Source organism: Neofelis nebulosa, chromosome 12 (assembly GCF_028018385.1).
Source record: "Neofelis nebulosa isolate mNeoNeb1 chromosome 12, mNeoNeb1.pri, whole genome shotgun sequence".
In the NCBI taxonomy this organism is placed as follows: Eukaryota; Metazoa; Chordata; class Mammalia; order Carnivora; family Felidae; genus Neofelis; species Neofelis nebulosa.
The window spans coordinates 13,823,401-13,851,212 of record NC_080793.1 but is presented as its reverse complement, the minus strand read 5'-3'; the positions used below and the strand labels follow the sequence as shown (position 1 = coordinate 13,851,212).

At 58.8% G+C, this 27,812-nt stretch overlaps 1 protein-coding gene across 13 annotated transcripts in view; it reads left to right on the top strand.

The window, feature by feature from the left end:
* Nucleotides 1-27,812, top strand: part of DAB2IP (DAB2 interacting protein) — a 188,226-nt gene that overhangs the window by 146,163 nt on the left and 14,251 nt on the right. For 12 of the 13 annotated variants that reach the window (XM_058694278.1, XM_058694276.1, XM_058694281.1 and 9 more), the window contains 8 exons: nt 14,589-14,742; nt 16,320-16,418; nt 17,238-17,792; nt 20,725-20,869; nt 20,960-21,104; nt 23,345-23,581; nt 25,211-25,412; nt 27,116-27,294. In XM_058694278.1, the coding sequence (XP_058550261.1) occupies nt 14,589-14,742; nt 16,320-16,418; nt 17,238-17,792; nt 20,725-20,869; nt 20,960-21,104; nt 23,345-23,581; nt 25,211-25,412; nt 27,116-27,294 (1,716 nt within the window). Of the gene's footprint in view, nt 1-2,121; nt 2,297-14,588; nt 14,743-16,319; nt 16,419-17,237; nt 17,793-20,724; nt 20,870-20,959; nt 21,105-23,344; nt 23,582-25,210; nt 25,413-27,115; nt 27,295-27,812 lie in introns of those variants that run through there. The other variant, XM_058694287.1, reaches the window with a different exon arrangement.

Here is a 27,812-nt window from a genome sequence, read left to right as displayed (position 1 = left end):
GGTCAAGCCTTGGGGGCTCTTGGAGCCAAGGGAGCCCCCAGTTCTGGGAGGCTGTTTGTGTAGCAGGTGTGGGGTGGCTTGTGTGGCTGTTGCCAAACTCCCCACAGGAAAGCAAGCTTGGCTGCCTAACATCCCATGGGAGACACCTGAGATGGAGCCTACCCCCTCAGTGGGGAGTGTGGGGAGACCGAGACCTAGAGAAGGCAGGGGTGGGCCTGGGTTCTTCCTGGAAGGGTGAGGAGGAGGCCTTATGCTCCCTCCCAACAGGCCAGGTGGCTTTTCTCTGTTGCTTCCCTCCTCCTAGCAGACCCCAGTTAGCCTGGGAGCAGTGCAGCACAGAGGCAGGCTATTTACAGGTTTCTAAGGATTTGGGCCACAGCCTACCCTTTCCCAGTCTCCATGGCTTTCTGGCCTGGATGCTTCTGGGGGAGGGCAGGCATCTGGGAAGTTCTACGGGGTGGTCTTGCATGGTAGTCACTGAGGATTCCAGTTGGACCTCCACCCCACCTTTTTAACAGGAGGAAACTGAGGACTGGAGAAAGAAGTGACTTGCCCAGGGTCACTACCCAGGAAGCCTTTTCCCACTTTGTGCCTCCTAGCAGATCCTGGGGCAGCCTCCTTCAACCTAGCTAATCCGGCTGCTCTTTCTTAAGTGCTCACTTTGAGCCGGGCCTTGTTCTGTAATTCATCAATTTCTCATAGCAACCCTGTTGTGAGGTTAAGTGTCCATTTTACAGAGGGGGAAACAGGTGACTTGTCCACAGACACCCAGGTTGTAAGTGACACAGCCCAGATTTGAACTGTCTGGCTTCAGAGCCCGTGTTCTTAAAACAGCAGCCTACCCAGCTTCAAACTTGATTGATTACCAGACTTCCCAGAAACAGAAACAAGAAAGGTAATCTTTGAAGGAGCTGGCCGTTTCAGAGTTAGGCCTGAGGACGCTGCCTGGCCTTGGCCTTTCTGATTGATAGAGGATGGCTGAACAGCACCTACAGTGTGCCCAGCCACTCCAGGTGCCAGGAAATGGCCCACCTTTCTTAGAGGGCTGGTTAGGCCAGGTACCAAGGCCCAGGCAGTGAGGTCTCTCCTTTCTTCCCCCCTGCCCACTTCTGTTCTAGCAGCTGGGCAGGCCCTGCCCACCCTTGGATCCTAGGGGCCTTAAGAGAGCCCCAAGTCCTGCAGCCCTACCTCCATTCTCATGGACAGTGGAAGGGCCTTAGCCAGCTTGCCTGAGCCCTGCGCTCGGAAGGACGGCTCTCCTCACTTGTCCCCACCTCTGGCCATACAGCCTTTCAGGAAAGGAATGAGGGCCTGAGTGTCAGGTGCCCGTTCCTGCAGGGCTGTGGACCTGCCTCTTTCCTCTCCTTGACCTCCTCCTCTCTCCTTTTTCTGTATTTCACCCTTACCCAGCGTTTGTCTATCTCCTGCCATGTTGTGTCCAGGCATGATTTCCAGTCTTTTCATCTGTAAGAAGGGAAACAATACAACTGGCTTCACAGGGTTCTGAGGCCCAGACAGAAAGCCCAGTGGTTGGGAACATGCAACAAGTGAGTCCCCATGTAACCCCTGCATTTTACCCACGAAGGAAAGATGCTAGTGGGTATGGAACAGGTGGGACCTAAGGGCCGGGGTGGGGAAAGCGGGCCTCCCTCCGGAGGGGCCAGGTGGGAGCAAGAAGCCTGGCTTTGCCTGGGCTCACCGGCTTTGCTGCAGCTTCCTCGATGGGGTCCAGGGAATGCTTGTCTGTGGAGTGGCTGTGTGGAATCCTGGGACAGTGCTGTGAGGTGTGAAGCGCTGTGTCTGGCACATAGTGAGTGCCTAAGAATTGTGGCTGCGGTGTCTGCTCTTAATTCTGCAGATGCAACCGCGTTTTGGGGTTTTGGGGGTTCTTCAGGTGAAATTTGGGTTTTTAGTATTGTGCATTTTGTCTAGATCTTCCTGAGAAGCCCAAGGCCTCCATTCTGGTCATGACTTCGGGGGAGTTTTTTTGGTTTTCGCAGTCTTGGTTTCCTGTACCGAAAAAGGGATCTGTGCCTTTAAGTCCCCGGCAGCCCCGAGTGGGACACTGGCCCTTTAAAAGCACATTACAGAGAGTTGGAACTTAGCCTTTGTTTAACTAGCAGTGATTAGTCCCAGCGGACAGAGCTGGAGTGGTATGTCTAGGACCAGAGCGTGGTTGGACTGGCTGGGCCCGGTGGGGGACGGCGGGCAGACCGGTGGCTGGCGTGGCCCTCGGTTTCCCCCGGCTTGGCGATCCTGGTGATCCTGGTGATCCTGGTGGCCGTGCTGAGGGATGGTGAGTGGCCTGATTGTCCTGACCTGCCTGAGCGGAGGTTGGAATGCGGGAAGCTGCCAGCCCCAGGGCCCCTGACCAGTGTCCCGGGCCCAGGGAGACCCACGTGAGATGGGTGGGAGCAGGCTGGGCAGAGAGGGGTTGTCACAGGTAGCGATCTTGGGGACTCTGTTGTTCTCCAGTGATGGTGTCTCTGTAGACATGTGCCGCCCGCCCAGAATGTGGAAAACAGATGAGCCCCGCCAAAACGGAAAACTGAGAAGTGTTGCTGCCGGTTTTATTTTTTAAAGAGAGGAAATCCAGTGTCGGGTGCTTCTTCCCACAGTCAAATCTTGGGCCTAACCTCTTTGAGAACCGGGAAATGCTAGGAATGGCCGAAAAGTTTTCTGAGCGGAGGATCTTGGCCTTTGCTCTGAGTCGCCCCACCCTGGGCCGGGCTGGGTGGGGCCAGGCTGGGGTTGGGGGGCCATGTCATCTCCACCCCAGCCCCCCAACCCCGGAGCCGGGCTCCCGACTCCTCCGCCGCCGCTGCCCCACCCCGCCGCCTGTGTCTGCTTCCTGATCCGTGGGCCTGCAGGCTGGGGGCGGTGGAAGACCTGGAAGGCTGTTCTGAGCGCGGGGTGTGTTCAGCTCCGGCTTCCATGTCTGAAACAGCGGTTGGGAGCCAGGGTACTGTGAGGTGGCAGTCTTTCCTGGGGAAGTACCTCTGTCTCCAGAAGAGGCAGGGATTCAGCTTGTTATGAACTGTCTGGTGGAGGGATCGCGAGGGATAAAGGAGCCAGTGCTGTGAAGTGCTAAGCACTGTCCCTGGCTTGTTACAAGTCTCCGTGTCCCTTGGTCCCAGCCACCTTTGCTGTCACGACCGGGAGGCCGGTGGTGGATGGGACTCCTTCCAGCAAGGTGTCCTTCTCACCATTTGCCAGATGGGGGAAACGATCTACCTAGGGTCGCACGGGAGGTGACAAAGGCAGGGCTCAGTGTATAGTTCTGGTGACCCAGGGTTTCTGTAAGTTCCTTGAAAGTTGCTGCATGTGCTCGTATGATTTCTGTAGTTTTGGTGAAAGCCTGAGGCTTTGACAAGCAGTGAAGATAGTTTGGAGCTAGAGCCCAAATTGCCAGGCCTCCAGCCCTGCCCTGGTGGCTGTGAACTGTGACCTGGGGCAAGCTGCTGGACCCCTCCGAGCCTCCACTTCCCAGTGTGTGAGGGGGTGGGTGGTGTGCATGAGGCAAACCCTGGAGGGAGTTGTCGGTTTTGCGGGGGCATGTGTCGTGGAGGTGGTGGTCTTTGAGCCAGGATTGATGGGTACAGAGAACTTGGCTGCTGGGAGCATTCCAAGCATCAGTGGACAGCCCAGTGCTGCTGGGTTGAGAGGTACCTGGGAAGCTGTATTTAAAAGCGTGCGACAGAGGTGCCTGGGTGGCTCCGTTGGTTAGGTGTCCAACTCTTGATCTCAGCTCAGGTCCTGACCTCAGGGCTGTGAATTCAAGCCGTGCGTTGGGCTCCACGTTGGGTGGAAGCCTACGTGAAAAAATAAAGTATATGGCGTTACTGGTTGGAATCCTGTGCGCCAAGTGGCAAGTGACATATTGGGCTAGTTTATCCTAGAGTCAGCCAGTGCGGGTGGGAAAAGATGGTGGGCTCTCAGCGTCTGGCGTGTTGTCTGGCCTTGGAAGCCCTGCAAAGTCTTGAGGTGGCTGCGCTTGCGTGAGCATCAGAAGCCCACATTTAGGAGACCCTTTGGCTGCCTCCTGCCCTTCCCAGGTGTGTGGTGTCGCAGGTGAGGCAGGCATTGTAGCGCCACAGGTGGCTCTGACGCGTGGTCGCTAGGACCAGGAGGAACTCAGCAGCTACACCCCAGTCTTTGACATCTTGAGTTCCTGCCTTTGTTGGTGGCCTGAGAGCCTGTGGCTGGCAGCCGCCCTCTCCTGCTGTGTTGCTGCTGTTGAATGATCCTGGCTGTTTCCTGCCAGTTACAGTCTGGGAAGCAGAGCTCTGGTGTCCAACCCGCTGGGACACCCAGATAGCGGGCTTTGGGAGGAAGAGGGAGCCGGCGTCCCAAGGTCCCCGGGCTCAGTGTTGGCATACTGGAGGCACTCAGTAACTATATACTGGGGCGCTGGATTAACTCAAACCAGCAGTGGGGGCATAAGCAGGGGCAGGAAGGGGCAGAGTGCCCAGGGAAGGGTAGAACCAGGGCTGGTCATAGGGCTCACTGCATGTCAGAGGTGGTGTCATCCCCATTTTACAGATGAAAAAACGGAGACCTAAGTCACGGAGCTTTGTGAGGAAGGAGACCTCACTACATTAGACTGGTCATCAACCAGCATGGTGCCAGGAGCTGGGGCTGTGGTGACAAATGGCTGGTCCTAGGTTGAGGCAGGAAGCTTGGTGCCCAGGAATGGGGGAAGGACAGTCCCCACATCGCCTTGTCACCCTAACCTGACAACCTGCACAGAACAGAAGGCCACATGGCATGGCGCTTGGGTAGTAGGGGGAGGGGATGAGAGGGGAGAAGATGCTGCCTGTGCCCCGCCCCCAGCCCCCTCCCTCACATTCCTTGGAGGGGCCAGCTGAACCTAGGAGGGCTTCCTGAAGGTAGAGAGCTGAGAGGAATTAGATAAGCCAGAGGGGAAGTGGCTTCCGTGGGATGGAAGTCCTTGGTTTTCAGCTCATTTGTTTTTAATTTCATCATCTTTACCCGCTTGGGTCATGAGTCCCCAAGGCCGGAGGCAGCTGTTGGAGGTATTTATGGTTGCTGCTTGGGGCGGGGGGCAGGAGGGGGGCGTTGTTGGGGAACCAGTCAGAAACCAGTCCCATACTCACTTGTGTGATCTGCGGGACCAAGGGGGTGGATGGGTGTGTTCACATGTGTGAGAAGGAGACAGGCACAGACTCAGCTCGCGGGGAAGGAACACCTCTGCCAGGGCCTTGAACCATTCTCAAGAGTCGTCTAAGTGGAGAAGGTGGGAAGGGCATTCGAGCACAGGGCCAACCTGCGTGCCGCGGGGTACAGTCCAGGTCCTCTGGGGCCTGCCACGTCAGCGCCTGAGGCCCAGGTCAGAGCTTTGGGTGCTGTGCTTCTGGGGCTGGGAGTGGGGGCTTTACTGGGGGAGGATGAGGGAGGCCGAGGGTTTGAGGGTGTCACCCTCGATCTTTCTGAGCACCCTGGCTAGGCTCTAGGCTGTTTCTCCTGGGGACCAGGAGCAGGAACAGGAGGGGCGCTTGGGCCTCAACTCACTTTCGATTGGCCCAGATCTCATCCTATTCAATGAGTGTTGCTCAGATTCTCTTCTTTTAAAATTCAGGGCACTTCGCTGTTCTACTGAGGTTTATGAATGTTTAAAAACTGCTTTGCGGTCCCCAAAGTAATTTGACAAGTCTGACAGCTATTGATTAAAAACCCAAAATTATTCAGGCTGCAGGATGACTTGGGGGATTAGATGGAAAGTTTTTTGTTTCTTCACACTCTGCATGCCCCTTGCCCCCCCAGCCCCCCCCAAAATAAAGTAAGATGTGCGGAGGTAAATGTGTTCCCGAATGCTTTTTGAAAACTCCGTTAGGGCTGCAGAACCACACCGGAAATGGCGGGGGTTGGGGGTGGCCAGGACAGCGAGGGGACCAGAACCAGTATTCCTCATGTCCCTGGTCTCTTCCCAAGCACTGTGACCCCAAGTCACCTGCAGGCAGCAGTGAGGTATCACTCTGAAGGTACTGTGGCTGTGGTGGCAGTGGGAGGAGTTGTAGTATTTAGTATCCGGTCCCTTATGTTCTTCGAGAGTTGACGTGTTGGGGCTTTTGTGGCGCTCTTGGAAGCAGGTGAGGAACTGTAGCCTAGAGAGGAGGGAGCTTGTTCAGAGCTGTGCAGCAAGCCTGTGGGTTTAAGGGAAAGGGGGGCCCAAGGTCACAGGCAGGTTAAGGGTGGACAGGAGCCCAGGCCCCCCAGGCCAGGTTCCCCGCCCTCCTGTCTCCCTCTCAGTGAGGGCCTGGCCCAGCATCACGTAGGTACCAGGACTGTCCAGCTGAGGGCGATGTGGCCGTTAGGATCCCAGCTCTCACTTCTGGACCCTGTGACCCACCCAAGCCACTCCACATCCCTAGCCTGTTGCCTCTGGTGTCTTAAAGCTTCCTTCATCAAGTCCTTGGATTTACCGGGGTATGCATGGGAAAGGTCACTCCATGAGCTGGGGCTCTGAGGACCTATTTGAGTGCCGGCTCCCCCCGTCTGCTTTTTGTGCGGGGCCATGTTGGGAGAAGGCCATCGTCTTGGCAGGAATACTTGTCACACAGCTGGGCACATAGTAGGTGCTTAAGTGGTTGTTAAGTGCACCTGGCCACAGTGTCGATCATTAAATCGTCATGTCTGGGGCACTTCCTGGGAGCCAGGCCTCGGGCTGCACCGTAGCCATAGCATGTGATGAGCCGTCCCATCCTCCTGTCCTGGTAGTCAGGGTGTGGACCCTCCTTTGCCAGCTCAGCCCTGCAGTATGAGGGGAGGCACGGGCTGCAGGGGTAGGGTGAAGGCTGGAGACCAGGCACCGGCCAGCCCAGGGCTCAGTGTAGCCCTCAGATAGGGTCACACCAGATCTAGTGACTGCTAGGACTGCCCCCCCTTGCCTTGGACTGACAGAATGCTGGGCCGAGAGGGGCCATGCCTCCAGGCTCTGTCATCCCAGGAAGGCTTCCCAGGCAGGGCAGGCAGCCTGCCTGCCTGCCTGCCTTTTAAGGACAGGCTCTGTCTCCCCTGGGCCATGGGAGCCACCAGGCAGCTGCATTCTTCTCCCCTCCCCTGGGGCCCCAGCTGGGCCAGAGTGAGCACTGGCCTTCTCAGCAGTGAGTTCCCAGGCCGGAGGGGCAAGGCTGGGCCTGGGGAGAGAGAGCTCTGCTGGATGTTCCCGGTGGGGTGCGGCCCTGTTTGTGTCCCGGGACGCAGTGTCCTCCCCCCTGACTGTGCTCCAGCACCGGGCTCCTTCCGCTGTGGGCAGAGGCTTCCAGCACAGCTCCCTGGACCTCCTGGCATGTTCTGACATGACTCCAGAGTCCACAGGTCCTGCCAGCCCCCAGGTGGGCACCTCCTCCATTGAGACCAACCTTGGCCAGGACTTTTACCCCCTCCAGGCCTGGTTGTGGCCGTGGGCAGTGGCAGGGGACCACACAAGCATGAGTGGGACATTGGGTCGGGGAACGCTGTGCTCAGGAGTCACGGGCAAAGGGGCTAAAGTGGCCCCCTCAGCAGGGTATACTGACCACCCTTTCCTTTCTTTCAGGAAATTAAGAGCTTTTTTTTTTTTTTTTTTTTTGAGGCATCCCAGAGCATTTGGGGAGATGTAATTTGTCCCCATTTTGCAGATGGGGAAGACTTGAGGCATGGAGAAAACGAGGGACTTGAGTGGTCAGAGGAAAGGAACAGAGAATGACCTGAGGGGTCCTTATCACCCCAAATGTCAGCAGCGTCACCCACCCCGGAAGCTTTGGCCTTGCTCACAGCTGCCCCCCTGTTCCTACTGAGGCAAGTGTGTAGAGCAGACAGAAGGACTGGAACTGTCATGAGCGGCTGGCATTTATTTACCCCTGCTTTCTGGAGCCTCTCCCCTGCACTATTTTTTTTTTTAAGGTTTATTTTTGAGAGAGAGAGAGAGAGACAGACAGACAGACAGAGTGAGTGGGGGATGGGCAGAGAGAGAGGGAGACACAGAATCCCAAGCAGGCTCCAGGCTCTGAGCTGTCAGCACAGGGCCCAGTGTGGGGCTCGAACCCATGAACCGCAAGATCATGACCTGAACCGAAGTCGGACACTTAACCCATTGACCCCCCCCGGGCACCCCTCCCCTGCACTCCTACTTGATCCTTACAACAGTCCTGTAAGGAATGTATGTCACTCTCCCCACTTACAGATGGGGAAACCGAGGCCTGGAGAGTTGAATGACTTACAAATGATCAAGGCTGAGTGGTTTTTGAGGAATGGCTGGGCACTGGTGACACCAGGCCCTCCTGCCCTCCTCCCTGTTCCCAGCTGTGGGTGGGGAGGGTATATGTGTGTCTGCCCCTGGGCCTTACTCCACTGCCTACCTGTGCACCTGGCCTGTTACCCAGCAGCCGTCTAGCAGCGCAGGCATCCCCTCCGCAGCATGTCTAAAGGGGCTCCCAGCTCCTGCTTGCACACTCCCACAGACAGGGTGCCCACTCCTCCAAAACCAAACCAGCTTGACCCATTTGGGGTCAGCTGTGCCTGAGCTACGGTTGGCTTCTCCTGGGCCCGGCTTTGCCCTCTGGTGGGGGCATGCAGGGCAGCTCTCTCTGCCCTTTTGAGATTTGGAAGGAGATTCTGAGCCTCTCATTTTCCAGGCTATACAACCTCTCAGCTCCCCGCGCACCCCCCTTCCCCCCCCCTCCCCCATAGTAGCTGAGAACGTCCTCCCTGTGTCAGATAGGGCTTTTTAATTATCGCAAGTTTTTGTTTGTGGGTCTCCTCCCTCCTTGAAATAATGGGGAATTTGCTAAACTTCTGTGTCAGTAACCTTTGAAGAGAAAAAAAGGCTGGAGTTGAAAAACAGCTCGTGGGCTGGCTGGAAGGCTATCAGATAAGGCAGTGGCCCAGGAGCTGGGACAATGTCCTCTTGTTCCTGCTCCCCAGCCCTCACAATGAGCTGCTGTGGGGCCTGGCTGTATCTCTAGCAGGGGCTCCCTCACCCGTTTCCTGGGCAGGGGATGCCCCACCCTCGCCAGCCCCCCTGGCTCTTCCTCCTGGACCTGGAATGAGTGGGTCATGGTGAGCAGGTCGGCTGCCCGTGGCCTTTGGCTGCTCGGCAGCCTGGGGGTGACGGAGAAGGGATGGGGGCACTGATGGAGCCAGCCTTAGACTCTGCCGGACGGGGCTCGAGTCTCACTTGGCTCACTCGAGTCTCACTCACCCTGTCTTTCTGGGGTGCGGTACCTCAGTCCTGGTGGTTGTCCTGACAGCTAGGTGAGGAGACAGGTGGGCAAGTGGTGTGGCACGGGGCTCGGCCACGTGGCCTGGGTGTGAGCCCTTGTCTGCCCCGGGGAGACCGGAGCGGCACGGTGGTGGTGGCCGCATGCGGGCTGGGCTTTGACAGCCGAGAAACAAGGATTTCGTCAGGCAGAGGGGTGCAGGGAGAGGTGGTAGGGGCTTCTGGAAACTGTACTGGCGAAGGCCCTGAGGGGGAAGGGGTTCAGGGCAGGGCAGGGACCAGCTGGGGAGGAGAGTCTAGGTCACTTGTCTGGGTGTGGTGTGAGGGGCGTCTCAGGGAGGGCTCAACACCAGCTTGGAGCACTGTGGCTTGATTCTCTTTGGGCTGTGAGGGCACGGCAGAGGGGCCTGTCCGGCGGAAGGCTGCCACTGTGGTCTAGGTGGAGGCGGCCAGTGGGGAGGCCCTCCCACACTGCCCCCCGGGCCCTGGCCGAGATAGCTCTCTGGAGCAGAGGAGTCCAGGGCAGGTCTCCCTACCCTGTGTCCTTGGCTGTCTCATCGATGGTCCGGGAACCATGGCACCATCCCCTTGCCAGGAAGTCTGAGGATTCCATGCAATGGAGGTAAAGGCCCGAGCAACTGACCTTGGTTGGGGAGGGGATCCAGGGCTTCTAATCCCCTGGGTCTGTTTAGAGTCTAAAGAATCAGTTGTGTCTAGGACTCAGGGATGTCTCGGAGGGATGGGACAGTGGGGAGGAGGGTGCAGCCATGGAGGGTGCAGTGACCCCTGGCCTTGGGAGACGTGGAGGGAGCCCCCCATACCTGGACAAAGCCAGAGCAGGGGCATTTCTCAGAGGTACTGGGTGAGCAGGCAGCTGCCCTGGTGACCAAAGCTGGGTTCATCTTTGTCACCGGGGAGGATTGTCCTCATCCTAGCTGACTCCTCCTCCTTCCCGGAGCTTAGCTGACCTTGGCTGCTGGGATACTGGGACTTTGGTCTGGGAACTCGAGGGCCCTGAGCCTTGGTGCTGAGCCAGACCCCGCCCTATCTACTAGGAGCCCCCTGCCAGGCAGAAAGAGGGTCACAAGAGACCTTCCCAGCATAGCCTGATGACTTTCAGGCTCTGGGACCACGTACAAGGTTGCTGTCTCTGAGGAGTCCGGAAAGGCTTCATGGAGGAGGGTGCACTGATGCCGAGAGTTGAAGGTCGGCTAGGATGAGGGGACAGCCTATGCCTGGAGGCCTGCCTGTGGGAGTCGAGAAGAGCAGCCCAGGGTGAGGTGGAGCAGGCAGGTGGGCCCTGGCCAGCGGGGCTGGCATTGAATCCCATGCAGTCCTGACCAGAAACCCCGTCTTCTGGACTCCAAGGCCCGAGAGATGGGTCTCCCTGAAAAATCCTCTTTACAGCACCTTTTAAGTGCATGTTCATCACTATTGATTTCTGTTTGGAATAACACCCTCCTCTTCCGGATAAAGAAGTGGCCCCAGGGGGGTGAAGTGTGGAGAGGGGCTGCCCTCTCGAGCAGGCTCGTTTCTCCCCTGTAAAGTAGGGGTGAACTCAGTATCTGTCTCTCGGCCTTGTGAGGGTTCATCAAAGGGATATGTGTGATGTTTCCTGTGGGCACAGCCCAGGGGTGCCAGCTCTGCCCTGGTGAGGAGGGCCGGGTGCATGGAGCCCAGTGTAGACATGTGGCGTGCCCGGCAGGGTTGTTGTGAGAATGAGCTCGCTCCTGGGCTGCAGACGTAGGAAGGCCTTTGGCCCTGCTTGATGTGGTGGTTCTGGTCTCCAGGGACCACAGGAGGTCACAGATCTGGGCACAGGAGGAGGCCATGCAGTGGGAGTGACAGGAAGGGACCTGATGCAGGAGTTGGGGGACACAGAGACCCTGTGTACAATGGCATCAGGCCCCGGACCCCCCACACCACATGAGGCAGCCGTGGGCAGGGCTCCCAGAGCAACCAGGGCTCCGTCCTAGCAGGGGCTTTGGACACATCAGGTAACTGCTGCTTCCTGAACCCCTTACCTTTCTGGGAAATGAGTAGATGAATATTCCTGGTAAAAAGGACGCCAAAGTGAGCAGCTGAGCGCCCTATGCAGAGTGAAAAAGCAAGTGCCTGTGGGTGGAGCCCTTCTCTCCTGGGAGTAGAGTGGGAGCGAGGCAGCGGCCAGCACCTGATCACCTCCTTTTCCTGAGCTTCCTGGGTAGGGAGTCCGTGCCTACTTGCTGCCCCCTTAGGGCCTGGGAAGTCTACGGTACCCTCCACCCTTCCCTCCTTGCCTTATTGAACCTTTTGCCCAGCCTGGGAAGGCAGAGGCTGTAGGTAAGCAAGATGCTGGCCTACCAGTGCTGACACGAGGCAAAGGAATGGTGTGGTAAAGGCCTGCTTTGAGTAATTGATGGGGTGGGCTGGTGTGGGGGTATTTGGGGGTCCTGTGGGCCTGGGTCAAGGCTGGTTTCCTGGAGGAGGTGGTTCTTAGGCCGTTTGGTGATCCTCTTGGGTTGAGGAAGTGACCAAGTGACCACTCTCCCTTCCCGAAACCCGGTCATCTTATAGCCACCACCAGGGGCACACTCACCTCTGCCAGGACATTTTACCCACCAGGGTCACAGAAGAACAACTCCCTCTGGACCTCATGTGCCCCTTTCTCTCTCGCCAGGAGCCTTGTGGGGAAGAGAGGAGGAACGGGCGGGCTCCAGGCCGAGCGGGAAGGATACGTGTCTGCATGGGAATCAGGGAGCACAGGCCCACTGGCCCTGCCCCCATCCCACAGGCCAGCAGTTAGAGCTTGGCCCTCTAGACGGTGCAGAAATAGCCTGCCAGACCTTGGAGTAGCTGCCCCCACTCCCCCTCCCAGTCAACTCGGGTGCAAGGGGTTCGGCCTCTGTTCTGGGTCCCCCACCTGGAGAAGCCCACAGGAGGTTGGGAGGGTCACAGCTGCCCAGCTACAGTCAGGATGCCTTTACTGTGAGTTTCCCCACAGCCCTCTGTTCAGCCAGGAACCTTCCCAGGGAGGCCTGGGCCCGCTGGGGTGTGATTATGGAACCGGGTGGTAGGGAAGAAAGAGGAGGGCTGTGCAGCCATAGGCTCCAGGATCTGGCTGCTTGGGGTCTGGGCTGGGCCTGCTGGGTTCCTAGGCTGTAAACCCAGAGCCTCGTTGGCTCTCCCTGGGCAGAGCCAGTCTACTGAACCATGCCTCCCTTTCCTCTCCCCAGCCACCTTGTTCAGGCGAGAGGGGGCCCTAGCCCCCTAGGACACCAGCTCCTCCCTCTGTACATCCTGGGTCCCTACTCTGCCTTCCCAGCATCCTTACCTGGCAGGGATTTCCAGGCTGGGCCGGAAAACAGCTCGGTCCCAGCCTGCCAGCTGGGTTTTAAGCCCTGGACAGCAAGCCTAGGGTGCTGTGGTTCCCAGCCCTTCCTAGGCAGGGTGGCTATTCCAGCACCTGGGGCAGGGCATCTCTTGCACTGAGGTATGAAGCCCTATCCTGGGAGGGAGGCCTGGAGTTTGCCTCGCGTCGGGGGCGGCCCGAGGTAGAGTCTTGCAGCTGAGGGGACTACAAGCCCACCCCCCGCCTAGGTCAGTGCTATGATGGGGGTGAATAGGCCACTGGAGCAGGGCCGGGGGAGCTCTGTTAGCACCCAGAACTGAGTGGGGTGGTGGCCACAGTGCAGGTTTGTGAGGGCTGCCTCCAGAGAGAGAGAGCTGGAGGAGCGGAGGCGGTGTCGCTGGCGTGCCGAAAGGCTCGGGCCTCACCGAGTTCCACACGTGAGTGAGGGTTTGGCTGGGCTCTAACCTGACCTCAGCCTGCCTCACAGCTTCCCTCTGGTCCGGCCACTCCCCTCAAGCTCTCAGGAGTCCTACCTGAATGCGTCGGTTCAGCTTGAGGGACCTGAGCCTTGCCCTGTGCCAGCTTCCTTCTAGGCACGGGGGGGGGGGGGGGTGGGGGTGGGCGGGGCTGACTGGGCCTCTTGGGTCAGGCTGTGGGGTCCCTGTGGGCTGGGGTCCCAGTTCTGGCTCTGACTCCTCTGCAGTGCCTAGCACAGAACTCTGTCTTAGAGAGGTCTGTTGCCATGGGCACCTCGAGTCTGGGGTGTGGACGGTGGCCTCTCGCAGCCTGTGGGGGCCTCTGGGCAGGATCCGTCCAGCTCATCTCTGAATTCCTGAGCCCCACATAGCAGGGCTTACCCCAGTGGCTTACCTCCACTGGTCACGGAGATACGGGCTACCGGGTTTGTGCTCCGCAGGAAGTGTTTGGTGATTCTGCCGGACCTTCCTGGCCTGAGGTAGGGTCTTTGGTGAGACAGGGAGAGAATGATGGCTTGATCTTGGAGCCGTTGGAGGCCAGGAGCTGAGAGGCAGAGGGTGCTGGGGGAAGGAGGTCTGGGTGGGCCAAGCCCCCCAGGGGTTTGCGCTGTGGACAGGGGTAGGGGCAAGACCTGCCTGGCTTCCATGCCAGGAAGGGCTTAGAAAGCCTGCTGGCCCTCAGGCCACAGCTGTGGGAGGGGGCTTTGGTGGGACACTGCCGTGTGCTGTTGGCTCTGGAAGGGAAGGGACGTTCGCCTCTCGGAAGGACTCTACCAAGCCCTGGTGCAGGTGCCATCTGAGGTACCTCCCATGTGATGTACTGAGGAAACAGGCTCAGAGAGGGGAACAGCAAGTGAGCAGTGGGCCCAGGTCCAAGGCCGGGTCTGTCAGAGTCCGTCCTAGTCTGGGCTCCTCCTGGGCACCAGATGATGTCAGCTATCTCTGCTCTTTGTGCCTGTGTCGAGCCCACTGAGCCTGGCCTGGGCCCCCAAGCTCCGGGACATGGACCCTGTCTGAGTCTCAGTGTCTCAGGTACTGTGCGGAGACTGTGGTATTCTTTCCCGTTTGAGCCCCAGGTCCTCCTCTGTAAGGTGGGAGCAGCGGATGTCCCCGTGGCTCTCCTGCCCTGAGTGGGACTGGTGGGGGGAGTGGGATGATGTGCGGGAAAGAGCTTTGTTGACAGTGACTTTCTAGACAAATGGGTGACTACTTTGGTCTTGGAGGGAGACCAGGGCCGAGGAGAGGAGGTAGAGAAGGTCGCGTGGGTCCCGTGGGTCTCCAAGGCCAGGACCCTACCCCAGCACTCGGTGCTGACACTCGGCTCCTGAGTGGTGGCCTGATCCTCCGGCATCTGCTCCCTTAGGCTGAGCCACTCTCCCGGAGTCCCGCCGTGGGCAAGAGGGCCTGGCAGGTGTCTGTGACTCCAGCACTGTAGTCCCCCCTTCCCGGGAGGAGTGACTGCCTCCAGCTGGGAAGTCTGGGCAGGCCTCCCGGGGAAGGGGGAAGGGGGAAGGGAGGGGAGCAGCAGGCTGGGCCTGACACAAGAACCGCCCACCCCTAGGTCCCATCTGATGCCCAGGCTGAAGGAGTCTCGCTCCCACGAGTCCCTGCTCAGCCCCAGCAGCGCGGTAGAGGCGCTGGACCTCAGCATGGAGGAGGAGGTGGTCATCAAGCCGGTGCACAGCAGCATCCTGGGCCAGGACTACTGCTTCGAGGTGGGTCCCGCTGCAGGAGCAAGGTGGGGCGCTGGTGTCGCTCTGTGGCCTCGGTGAAGGCCAGGCTCTTTGGGGCCAGGCTGGAATCTGCCCAGCGCTTTTGGCTCCTAAGAGACCGGGTGGAGCTGGGAAATGGGGGGCTCTGTTCCCGCTCCGTGGGCTCTTTGTACATGGCCCGGCACTGTCTCCCATGTGCAACGGCATGAGGCCCCAGTGGGTGAAGGGAGTGAAGGCCTGTATAGAATTGCTTAAGCCCCCAGAGCCTGCTCACTCCTCCTTAGAAACACCTCAAATGCAATGTGGGGTAGGAGAGAGTACCCCTTTTTTGGGCCTGTCTCCCCTTCTGCATAATGAGAGCCAGAACCTTTCCTGCCCTAGCTTTCTGTGACCCAAGTTTGAGAGCAGGGGGACAGCCACCCAACCTGTGCAGGGCCCCCTCATCGTAGATGGGGAATCTGAGGCCCAGAGTGGGCAGGACGATGTCAGCAGCCACACAAAAGCCTGAGGCCAAACCAAGACCATGGTAGCTAATGTTGCAGGTGTTCCTGGGAGTTCCTAATTGTTTCTCCAATTATTCATATTCTCTTCCCACCTCTGTTTCTGGGAAGCTTCCCACCCCCAACTGTCTTGCATAATTAGGGGAGCTCTCTGGTAGAGGAATGAATTCGCCTGGTGATGGAAATCAGCTACTCAGGGACAACCTCCAGGGCCCCCCTGGCCCCGGGGAAGAGGCGGAGTGCTGCCTGGCACACCTGCCCCAAGCTCTGGGCCTCTGGGTGCCGTTTCTGGCTCAAGACGCCTGGACCGGCCGGGCTCTGACTTCTTTGCCTGGGACAGGCTGAAGATAGTGCCTGCCCGCTTGTCCACAGCAGGGGGTGCCTGAACAGCTGGGTGAGGAGTCTGGTTTCCCCCACAAAGCCAGGACAGCAGGGAACAGCAGGAACAGAGTGGGAGCAGTTTGGGTCGGGCCCCCCGACCTGGATGGGTTTGAAGGAGGAGCAGGAATCTGGGGAGGAGGGTAAGGGTTTCAGACAGGAGGACCCCAGGGCCCAGCACATCTAGACAGTGCAATTTTTATTTCTCCAGTGTTGTCCCCCAAATGTTAAGTTTCTGTGACCAAGTTTAGCCACTTGGCTAAAGAGAACTGTCGGAAGTAGCCGCTAAGGACTGAGGTGATCCTTTGTATCTGTCTCCTCGGTGCCTGTGGCTTTACCTGTAGGGGGGGAGGTCCGAGTTGAGCATTGCCCTCTGACCCGGGCAGGGGGCCCACACCTTCTCTCCCCATCTCTGGGAGAGTGAGGTTGGAGCCAGAAAGATGCTCTCCTGTGGACGGGGACGCTGAGGCAGGGGTGGGGAGTGGGGACCAGGCACCGACTGGCGCAGGGCTCCGCTGTCCTGCTGTTGACTTGCTCTGGGACCTTGGGTCACCTGCAAACGTGGTCATTGGGTGAGCTGCCCTGTGGCTGTGGCTCAGACCTGGTGGCCATAGTCCACCCGCCCAGGGCCCAGAGGTCTTCCGTCGTACCAGCCTTACTGTGTTCCCTCCCCTGTGACACGGTCCTGCCTGTCTCTCACAGGTGACCACGTCATCAGGAAGCAAGTGCTTCTCCTGCCGATCGGCAGCCGAGCGGGATAAGTGGATGGAGAACCTTCGGCGAGCGGTACACCCCAACAAGGTAAGCCTGTGTCCCCAGTCCCCAAGTAGGGTGGACTGAGGCTGGACCCAGAGTGGACCTAGACGCTGACAGGAGGGGAGAGGCAGGGATCTCCGATGTGGGCTGTGATGGGGGGTGGAGGCAGCGCCCAGGTGAGCAGTAGGTGCCGGGCTCTGAGGGAGGAGCTCCAGTTGGCCAGACTGACTCGAGCCACATGCTAAAGAGGCTGGGCCAGAGAACTGAGCATTGGGCTGTTGGGGACTTGAGTGCTGGCATTCTGCTGCCTGGATGTCCCCCTTTCCCCAGGCTGATTCCCTACGCATCCAGTTCCAGCTTAGACATCTGTCCCCTTCAGGGGAGCACCACTGACCTAGGCAGGTGTGCCCCCAAGGCGCCCCCGTCAGGTCCCTGGATCCCCTCCTATAATCATCTGCTTCTGTGGCTGCCTTTGGGGCTGGGCTGAGCCCTGGTCACCATGACCTCACTACGGAAGGGGCCTTAGCAGTGGTCACCTCCTAAGTGACGTTACAGACCAGCAAACTCCAGAAGAGCTGGTAAATGGCACAGGCACCTGCTATGTGCCAGGCATTGTGCGAACCTCTTACTCGATCTGTTACTCTGTTTCATTCCTGTTTCACAGGAAAGGGAACCAAGGCTTGGGTTAAGTCATGTGCCTAAGGTCAGTGGGTCAGTACGAGACAGAGCAGGGATCCAGCCCCTTGTCCGCCAGGCTCCGAGCGGTCCCTGCCTCACCCCTGTCCTGTGTTGGGCTTGGGCCCCTCCTGTGTCTGAAAGCTCTCCCTGCCCCCCGGTGACCGAGGCCCCTTTGTGCACATGCAGGACAACAGCCGGCGTGTGGAGCACATCCTAAAGCTGTGGGTGATCGAGGCCAAGGACCTGCCGGCCAAGAAGAAGTATCTGTGTGAGCTGTGCCTGGACGACGTGCTCTACGCCCGCACCACGGGCAAGCTCAAGACGGACAATGTCTTCTGGGGTGAGCACTTTGAGTTCCACAACCTGCCCCCTCTGCGCACCGTCACCGTCCACCTGTACCGGGAGACTGACAAGAAGAAGAAGAAGGAGCGCAACAGTTACCTGGGCCTGGTGAGCCTGCCTGCCGCCTCGGTGGCTGGGCGGCAGTTCGTGGAGAAGTGGTACCCGGTGGTGACGCCCAACCCCAAGGGCGGCAAGGGCCCCGGGCCCATGATCCGCATCAAGGCTCGCTACCAGACCGTCACCATCCTGCCCATGGAGATGTACAAGGAGTTTGCCGAGCACATCACCAACCACTACCTGGGGCTCTGTGCAGCCCTCGAGCCCATCCTCAGCGCCAAGACCAAGGAGGAGATGGCATCAGCCCTGGTGCACATCCTGCAGAGCACGGGCAAGGTGAAGGTGCGTGTGTGGGCGCAGGTGGGTCCCCCACGCTGTGTGGCCCCATGCAGAGGCCTGGGATGCACACTAGGTTATCTGCTGCCCCCCGTGTCCGAGTCCGTGATTTCAGCTCTAGCAGAAGCACCCGTCGCAGCCAGGTGGGCTCCCTAAACCCAAGAGTTGTGTCATAGAGTTGCCGGGCCGGGGGGGGGGGGGGGGGGGCGGTTCTTGTTCCTCCTCGTGGTTGGAGCTGATCGCTGACACACATATGGAGCCGACGGGTGGGGTTGTGGCTTACAGTGAGGAAGTGGGTTTTAGGAACCTTCCCGCTGCACCCAAGGGCTGGCGTCTAAGGCTTGAGGGGAACCAGCCTCTCCCAGACACACGTCCAGTGAGACAGAGTTCAGTTGACATCCCCACAAGTGACCACCTGTCGCAGCCCTCACACGTCAGACACACAGACTCACACACAGAGCGCAGTGTATTGCCTCCACGCAGCAACCAGCCGGCTGTGGTGACAGCCATCCCCGGTCCCATGGCCTCCAGAACAGGGATCGTCCCGTAGCCATCTGGGCAAGCCCTCCTGGAGGGCTTCTGCCCACCTCTTTTTATCTTCCAGGCCATGCTTCAGTCCCTCCCACCTAGTTCTGGAGACAGGCTCCTTCAGGAAGGCTCCCCCCCGTCCCCTCCTGGTGGGAGTTGCCTTAAGGGGATGCAGTGGAGAAGGACTGGACATTGCAGAAGGCCTTGCATGCTGGCCTGTGTCCTAGGAGAATAAAAGATGAATCTCTTACCTACATTTAAGACAAGAAAGAAGGAACTGGGCCTCTGCCCTCTGGACATGGTGTGGTTTGAGGACCAACTAGTCTGTGATGGAGACGAGGGACCGCCGTGTGTCAGGGTCCTGAGCCCTCTCAGTCTCAGGACAGGGGAGACACAGGCTGGGGACCCAGGCACATGACTCCATTAGGGCCCCTTATCCTCTTATCTGTTCCCGGAAGTCTGTGGCCCTCTTCAGGCCTCCAGAGCCCCCCTGCCTGTTGGACTCATGCTGTCCTTCAAGGAAAGGGACTTCCTGACTGTGCTTTCCATAAGGGGAGGGAGGCCTCATTGTCTTCTACCCACCCCCAGCTGCAGACCTGACTAGGTTGGACCAGCTCTGGCTATACTGTCCTTAATTTCCTGGTCAGTGTTGGGGGTTGCTGGGAAACTGAGTGAACTGAGGGAGTCCCTGGCCCCCAGAGAGGGAGCGAGGGAGACCTCTTCTGCTGCTGTGTCTGTTCCTTCGGTACTTGTCCCCCAAGGGCTGGGCTAGCCTGGAAAGCCGACTTCTATCTGCAGTGACCTTTGTTCTCGGGGCTCACAGTGCTTTGTGGAGGGAGTTGGAAGCCAGGCTCCAGCCACCTCAGTGGGCCTTAGAGGATCAATGGGCAGAAGCATAGAAAGTAACTCATGTGCTAGGGCCATGTGCTTATGAGCCCCTTCTATCTGAACACTTGGGAACCAAAGGGACATTCTTGGTGAGAAGCAGAGCGTCTGATAAGGGCCCCGAAGTCCCAAGGTGAGGTTTGTGTGAGCGGGCATCTCAGCACCTTCCTGCCCGCTCCCCGGGCTCTGCTTTCCTGGGCTGTGGCTTTTCAGAGTCCCTGTCCTTGGGTTCCTGGGCCTTCTCCCCGTCATCCCCACTCCTTTCAATGTGACAAGAGGCAGATCCGGCCCTGATAGCTGGGTGGGCTCAGGCAGGTCACTTTCCTGTTCCATGCCTCGTTAGGTTTTAGCTCTAAAGAGCTCCTACTCATCCCAGCCTGGGCCTGGCATCCACCCCAGGTGTTTAGAAGCCCTGTGGAGCCACCAGGCTTCATGCAGTACTTGCCTCTGCTCTGTGTGTTCAGAGAAAGGGGCTCTCTGGGTTGCCTGTAGGGCAGGAAGGGGGTCCTCAGGCTGTGTGGTTCCCAGAGAGGCAGTGGCCACTCCCTCCCCCAGCCCCCACCCTTTCTCCATTGGCCAGTAGGTCTCCTGGGCCTAGAACTCAATTCTGTAGTCTAAGGTCCACTTTCAATTTCAGAGGGCCCAAAGTTGTACATAATGGAGTGAGAAATTTCCAGAGCCCCAGAAACCCTGGCCCACACCGGCCTCCTTGCCGCCTTGTCACCTCCCCCCTACCCCGGGTCTCTGATTCCCTGCCTGTCTTCTTTCCCTCCCCCAGGTCACAGGGTTGGCTGAGGGCATGAGGAGGCAGGGGCTCCTGAGAGAGGCAGGTTCACACTGCCCACATCTCTGCAGTCAGGAGGGCGTGCGTGGGCTCAGGCTCCTCCCAGGGTCTTCCCATGACACTGTGTACAGGACCCACAGGCTCACCAGTTTCACAGCTGCCTTCCAGAAAGTCTGGGACCCACAGCAGTGAGGGGCCGCCTTCCCACCTAAGCTGAGGGCCGTGTTCTCGCCGTCTGGGCCCTGGCGCACTGCCTTAGGGCATCTGGACAACTCCCCACTGTGGGGCTGCATAGAACAGGTCTTCTGGGGTGGGAGACCCCCTCAGAGTAACGGGTGGGTAGATAGTGGCAGCTGCTTGTATGACAGAGGGAGGGTGGCCTGTCTGTCCTCTTCGGCGCTGTTGGTGATGGGAAGGGAGACCTGGCCAGGCCTGGTCGGGGCTGAACAGGGTTTGAGTCCAGCGGACCTGACCATGGTGCAGTTGGCTCATGGCTCTGCGTGCTCTTGCCCAGGCCTGCCTTCCCTATTCCTAGACCCAGCTCTCACCAACTGTAGGCATCTCCCCTGCACAGGCTGCCTTGTGCGCGCCCCCAGCAGCCCCCCCAGGGTGGGCACCAGCATCGTGGCAGTGGAGCAGCCTTGAGAAGGAGGCACTTCTGGCCGGGGAGCGGGTCTGGGATCTTAGGGTCCTACTTGCAGGCCTGCTCATGTCCATTCTCCTCACCTCCCGCCTCCCCAGGACTTCCTGACGGACCTGATGATGTCAGAGGTGGACCGCTGTGGGGACAATGAGCACCTTATCTTCCGGGAGAACACGCTGGCCACCAAGGCCATCGAGGAGTACCTCAAGCTGGTGGGCCAGAAGTACCTGCAAGATGCGCTAGGTAGGGGTGGGGCGTGGGGCCGGCAGGTGGGCAGGGCATGGGCTGTGCCTGCCGGGCCCTCACTCCCTCTCCCTGCCCTCCTGGCCCCAGGTGAGTTCATCAAAGCTCTGTACGAGTCCGATGAGAACTGCGAAGTGGACCCGAGCAAGTGCTCGGCCGCCGACCTCCCCGAGCACCAGGGCAACCTCAAGATGTGCTGCGAGCTAGCCTTCTGCAAGATCATCAACTCCTACTGGTCAGTGCCGTCCGGGCCCCCACCCCTGTGTCTTTCCCTTCCTGCATGCAGGACACTGGGCACCGTGCTAGTGTGCGTGTGCGTGTGCGTGTGCTCGGCAAGGCCCTTAGGCTCCGTCTTCCCCGACTTCTAAATGACGGAGCAGAGGTTATGCAGGGAGGGCACAATGACACACCCTGCCTGGCCCAGTGGAGTCTTGATGGGCTGCCGGGCCCCGTCCTGGTCCTCTGTGGGCTCGCTCATGTAAGGGAGCGTCCCAGAACATATGCAGGACACGGCAGCGCATTTCCACGCTTCTTAGCGGGCACCCTCCATGTGCCGGGCACTGTCGTTGATGCTGGAGCTGCAGCACTAGGAGCGAGGCCGACGGCCCTGCTCAGGTACCCACGTGGGGCAGGTGGACAGCTTCAGGTGAGACCCCTCAGCTGTCCACAGGGGTGACCCCCTCCTGCACCTACTGTACCTCACTCCTTTCTTTGGCAGGGTCTCCCTCACCCCACGCCTCACCTCCACACACTCCCTCCCTTCCTGCTTCAAGGCCTTGTACCTGCTTCCCTCTGTCACCGCCCGTCGTGGTATCTCAGACGCGGTTGTCTCATTCCTCCCGGCACCCGCTGTCACGGCCCTGATCCCATCAGAGTGGGACTGTGCCTGTGTCCAGATCCATTTCCTGCACGTACCTGGAGCACCCTGGGGGCAGACAGATTCCCCCGGCTCAGGGCTGGACCCAGGAAGGCCCGGGAATGGTTTGCTGCTCCCAAAAACCAGGCAGAGACGGGCCTGCTAGGTTAGCAGCAGCCTTGGGAGGGGACAGAGGGAATAGCCAGAGCGCATAGAGTGGATGTCCTTCTACCAGGTCCCTCTGCCCCTGGGCTGCACAAGGTGCTCACCTAGGTCCATCCTGGCCCCTCGGGCTGGGCCAGAAATGACCCCTGGCCTGGGGTAGAGGCACAGCCTTGAACTCTTTGGGAACATACTTCCCATCCTTGGGCTGGGCTGTGCTTTTACCCGGTACCCGCCCAGTTCCCAGGGCAGACTGGGCGTGGGACACAGGGAAACATATCCATAGACAGCCATTTTCCATTTCCTCTTTCTGATATCTGTCCGAGGCCCGGAGGCATCTTTCTGTCCTGGACAAGGCCATCGATAGATGGCATCGCTCAGCACCTGCCCCCTGCCCAGTCCTGTGCCAGGCAATTTGAGGGTCAGGGCTTAAGGTCGTGTCCTCCTCTGCTCCTCTGTCACTGTCTGTAGCATGTTCTTGTTGTTTCACTGCAGAGAGCCTGCTGAGCAGGTGCTGGGCTTGTTGGGCAAAAGCCTTTGGAGTTGATCGAGGCTTCTGATGGACTTGAGATGGTCCTGTGAATGTGGCAGGGCCGACCTTGTTCTCAGTGTAAGGATGAGGGGACTGAATGAAGTTCAGGGAGGGCCAGGCACTTGCTCAGAGCACCCTGAGTCCGTGGCAGAGCCAGGCATAGAGTCCAAAGAGTGCTGGGGCCTGGCCTGCCCCAGGGTGGGAGGCATGTCTGTCAGGGTGAACAGATAGGAAAACCACGTAAAGATTGGCCAGTGGGGCCTGACTGCAGCAGGCTGCGGGTGCCTGGCAGAGAGAGCCCCCAGTGGGGTACTGGGAACCCTTCCCACCTTCACTGGACCCCCTGGGGAGGAGGTCACTTCCTCCATTTCCCTTCCCACCTAGAAAGCGGGAGCTGTGTTCTCATCCGGTGATTAGCCTGTTGCCATCTTGATCATTTGGAGCTCTTCTGAAAATGTCTGATTCCTATAATATTCAAGCAAAGGGAGTGAGTCTCAGCAGCCAGTGATGGCATCCAAGGGGCAGTGGTCTGTTCCAGTCGTGTTTTCCTCACTCTCCCCGAGATTCTTGTGCCTGGTGTCTGGGACAGAGGGTGGAGCCCCGGGGCAGGCCCAGGAGCTGGCCATTGCCGTCGAATCTCATTGGGACCGAGACCTGGCTCCTGTGTGCCTGCGCCCATCCCCTCTCGGCCCATTTGTAGAGAGCCCACGGCCTTGCCTGGGGTTCCGTGTCCCTGCTCCCTAGGCCAGGCTCTCCCTTTGCCCTCGCTGCCGTGCTGCAGTCCTGTGCTCAGTAGCTCACAGGCCATCACGGTGGAGGCGTTGGAATCCAGGGCTCCATCAGACCCAGCACCAGGTCCCTGCTCTGCACCCTCCTGCCCTAGCCCCCTGCCCGATGACTGGCCCACCTTCCTCTGTCCCTCCAGTGTCTTCCCACGGGAGCTGAAAGAGGTATTTGCCTCATGGCGACAGGAGTGCAGCAGCCGTGGCCGGCCTGACATCAGCGAGCGACTCATCAGCGCCTCCCTGTTTCTGCGCTTCCTCTGCCCTGCCATCATGTCGCCCTCACTCTTCAACCTGCTGCAGGAGTACCCCGATGACCGCACTGCCCGCACCCTCACCCTCATCGCCAAGGTTACCCAGAACCTGGCCAACTTCGCCAAGTGAGTGCCGTGAGCCCGGACGGCCAGGGTCCAGGCGTGGGCATCTGCTGGAGCCCTGGGGACAGGCCGTGGGTGTGTCTGCCCTGGGGTGGGGCCGCACGGCAGGCCCTGCTTCTGTCCCTGTCCTCCTCAGCTCTTCTCCTCCCCTTCTTTCAAAATCAGATCTCCACCTCCCATCCTCCCCCTACAAAAAGTACATGGCATTTGGGTATGTTTCCTTAATTTTCAAAGGTGAGAAAAGGAGATATTTTTTCCTTCTGCTTTTTGAACTAACATTTTTATCATAAGGATTATCCCGTGTACTTAACATTCATAAGCCTCGTTTTGCGATGAATGACTAACATGCCTTCAAGGGAGAATGGCCCATATTTCCTTAACCCGTCCTGCGTGGTTGGGCTCTCAGGTTGTTTCAGACTGTCCTTGTTTGATGCTGTGAAGAATGTCTTTGCTTATAAGGCGCTTCAGTGTTCTCGACTGTACCCTAGAGCGAGTGGGTGGAAACGGAAGGGCTCATTCACAGTGTGGACAGAGCCGTGCTGCAAGCCTTCTCTGTGCTGGGCTCTGAGTCACATCTGGTTCCAGCCTCCTGGACCCACATTTGATCAGGGAGAGAGGGCAGGAAGCAGCAGAGCAGTGATAGAGACACAGGCCTCCTAGGAGGGCCCCAGCCCTGTCCTCCTAGGAGATGCACCCCCTGCTGTGTGTCAGGACCGGGAAGGTGGGGAGGCAGTCACCTGCTCACGGAGAGGCAGCAGGAACAGAGGTGGGGCAGGCCCCGGGAGGCCCGTGTGCTGGCTTGATGAGGCACCGTGGCATTCCCGAGTCATTACATGGCAGGCCCGGAGAAGGGGGGGTGCGAGACCCAAGAGGACAGCGGGATCTTGAAGTTCAGGTGGGAAAGTGGGTCCCCCACAGGGAGGATGGCCCTCGTCCGTTCTGGGTCCTGAACTGGTCAGCCTGACAGCATGGGGAATGGGGGCTGGAGAGAGCACAGCAGGCAGCAGAGAGACAGGGCACAGGGCACAGCTGTGGTTCCCTCCCACAGAAGAAACCGCCGTGGAAGTATTGGGGGGTGGGGAGCGGCTAAGGTCGGGGGTGATTGGAAGGTAAAGTCAGCAGGCCTAGCCGGGTGGGGAGGAAGAGGGAGAAGCTGGCCACCCCCAGGCTTCTGGCTGAGCTCTCTGGGGGACAGCGGTGTCCCTACTTAGGTAGGAAGCCCAGGAGCGCGGCATGGGTTTGAGGTGACAGCGCTGAGTCGGCCAGACTCGGCCAGGCTGAGGACAGGGGAGGTGCCTGTGGTTGTACACGCCTGAAAGCTCAGCAGAGAGACCCGCTAAGTGTGCATTAAAAGTCACCTGCACACCAAGCCATTGAAACTTGGAAGAAAGAGGGAAGGAGACTGACCAGCAGTGAATGGGGAGTGAGGGCCACAGAACATTCTGGTCCTGCGAGGAGAGGTCCGGGAAAGGGTCTCCGGCCTCAGCCAGGAACGAGGGCCCTGAGCCAGAGCAGATGTGTTGGCTTGGTGGAGTGAGTGGTGGGAGAGGCAGCCACAGTGGGGGCTGGGGGACTCAAAGGGGGTCTCCTGGACCGGCCCCGGGACACTTACCCTCTCTGCTTTCTGTCCAGGTTTGGCAGCAAGGAGGAGTACATGTCATTCATGAACCAGTTCCTGGAGCACGAGTGGACCAACATGCAGCGCTTCCTGCTGGAGATCTCCAACCCCGAGACCGTCTCCAACACGGCCGGCTTCGAGGGCTACATCGACCTGGGCCGCGAGCTCTCCAGCCTGCACTCGCTGCTCTGGGAGGCCGTCAGCCAGCTGGAGCAGGTGCCTGGCCCCACGGGCTCCAGGGGGGACAGAGCCGGGCCAGAGGTAGCTGCAGAGCTCAGGGCTGCCCCTCCTTCTGGACTAACTGTGGGGGTCAAAGTGTTCGCCTGCCCGGGTGCCAGAGCCCAAGGTTCCAGCCCAGGCCCTGTGAGCATTGCCCTCAGGGTCCCTGAGCCCCTTTCCCTTGATGGACAGTGTCCCATTCAGTTACCAGCACCAGCCACGGGAGCCCACTTTGCCCACGGGGGCTTTAGCTGTCCACACTCAGCATTGAGTGTGTGAAGGTGTGCCCCCTACCTGTGAGAAACGTGATCATCTTTAGCTGCTTCTCTGAAAATATCCTCGTTCTAGGTTTTAAGGCCACTGATGTGAAAAAGATAGACACTGAAGATGCTGCACCTCCACACGTCAGGCAGGAAGCTACAGGCCTTTCCAGAATTACCCTTGACCATGAGTTGAAAATCTGATTCCCTAGACATGTCTGATCCTGCTGCGGCCGCCTGGCCTTGCGCCCTCAGTGGCCCGGGGTTCCACTGTCGCCCCAGCAGCCCCAGCCCACACCACAAACAGTCTGGTCAGGATCCACTTCCACAATATCTGTTGCTTCCCCGGACTTAAAGAGACCACTTTACAAACGTGGTTACTGCCTGAACAGGGATGGAAGGCCTCCTTGGTCCCGTCCCATTCCCTAGAGGTGACCACTCAGGGCACTCCAGTGTGTAGCTTTCTAGATATGTCTGCATGTGTGTTAAGTACCCATGCATGCACAGAGTTCTTTTCCGTTTTTGTTTGTGTTGAAGTGAGCACTGCAAAGTGCATTTCTCACCTGGCTCTGTTGCCCTCTTTCCATGTCACTAGGGGCTGCGCCGCCGCTGTGGCCCCTCGGATGGCCGCAGGCTGTCCCGCATAGGAGTACACATTTCACTAGCCCCTGTTGCGGACACACGGGTTAATCCCCGCGTCTTGTTGCTGCGGTCGTGTCTGTTCGCTGATACCCACTCCCCTTGGGCTCAAGAGACACAGGGCAGGAAACGGCAGTGGGGCCAAGGCCCTCTCTTTCTCCACTGCTGCCAACACCAGTCACTCTAACTGCCACCGCTTACGGCGTCCCGTGTCTGCCTCCGACACCCACATCTGTACAAGCAGGCAGGAAGCACAGGAGATGGCAGCCGCCGTCACAGCTGATGTCAGTGCAGCAAGAATTTGAAATCGAGGTGTTTGCCTCTCAAGTCTATGCTGTTGACTGCATGAGTTTTCACACTTTTTTTGCACAAAACCACGGAAGCCAGTGCATAAGCAGAAGGCCAATCCCAGAAGTCTCTCGGATAGGGAGGCGTTGCTGTGGGAAGTTCTGGGGTTCCTCGTGGGCTCCCCTCTCTGGGGCAGGGGCATGGAGATGGGATGTTCTCAGGTGGAGGGCTTGGACCAGGTCACCATTTCTCCCTTTAGGCCTCTCACCCGCCCCCCCCCCCCACCACCACCACCAGAAGTATCTGGGGGGCTTGGGAAAAATGTTCATTTGCAGATTCCTAGGCTTTCCAGCTCCTTCCCAGCTCTGTTGGGTCTGACAGGTGGGGAGGGTAGGGCAGGGCCTGCCTTTCCAAGTGGCTCCTCAGCAGTGTTGAACCGCAGCAGGTGCAGTGCACTTGGCCTCCCCAAGTGGCGCCCACAGGTCACACCTGCCACTTGCTGTGTATTTGCAGAACATTGTATCCAAACTGGGACCCCTGCCTCGAATCCTGAGGGATGTCCACACAGCACTGAGTACCCCAGGCAGTGGGCAGCTCACGGGGACCAACGACTTGGCCTCCACTCCTGGCTCTGGCAGTAGCAGCATCTCGGCCGGGCTGCAGAAGATGGTGATCGAGAATGATCTCTCTGGGTAAGAGAGGCCAGGTGTACCGGCTGTTGTGGGGTGCGCGTGTAGACAAGGTACAACCTGCCTGCAGTTTCCACTGGGGAGGAGGATGTCTACACAAACGTTTATAAAATAAGCTACTTGAGACTTGAAGTGTGTTGTGCAGGCTGTAGGCAGTGAGCCTCCATTTGGGAAAAATCAGGGAAGGCTTCTTGGAGGAGGTAACGTGTTTTGGGCTTTTTAGGAAAAGCAACATTTCCATGGGTGGAAAAGGCATTCTATGTAGAGGAACTAGCACAAACAAAGGCTTGGAGAAAGACAATACATTCTGTTGAAGAACGATCACTAGTCCCAAATGCCTTTAGATTACCCAGGTGTGTGTTAAAAATACCTCTTCTGGTATTTCCTGGGTCGGAATCAGAATCTCCAGGAGTGGCATTCAAGTGTATGTGTTTTCAGCAGGAGTCTGGGTCACTCTGCAAGGCTTTGAGGCTGGGCGCTCCAGAAACTAGGAGAGGTGTTGAGGCCCCGCCCTCAGACTG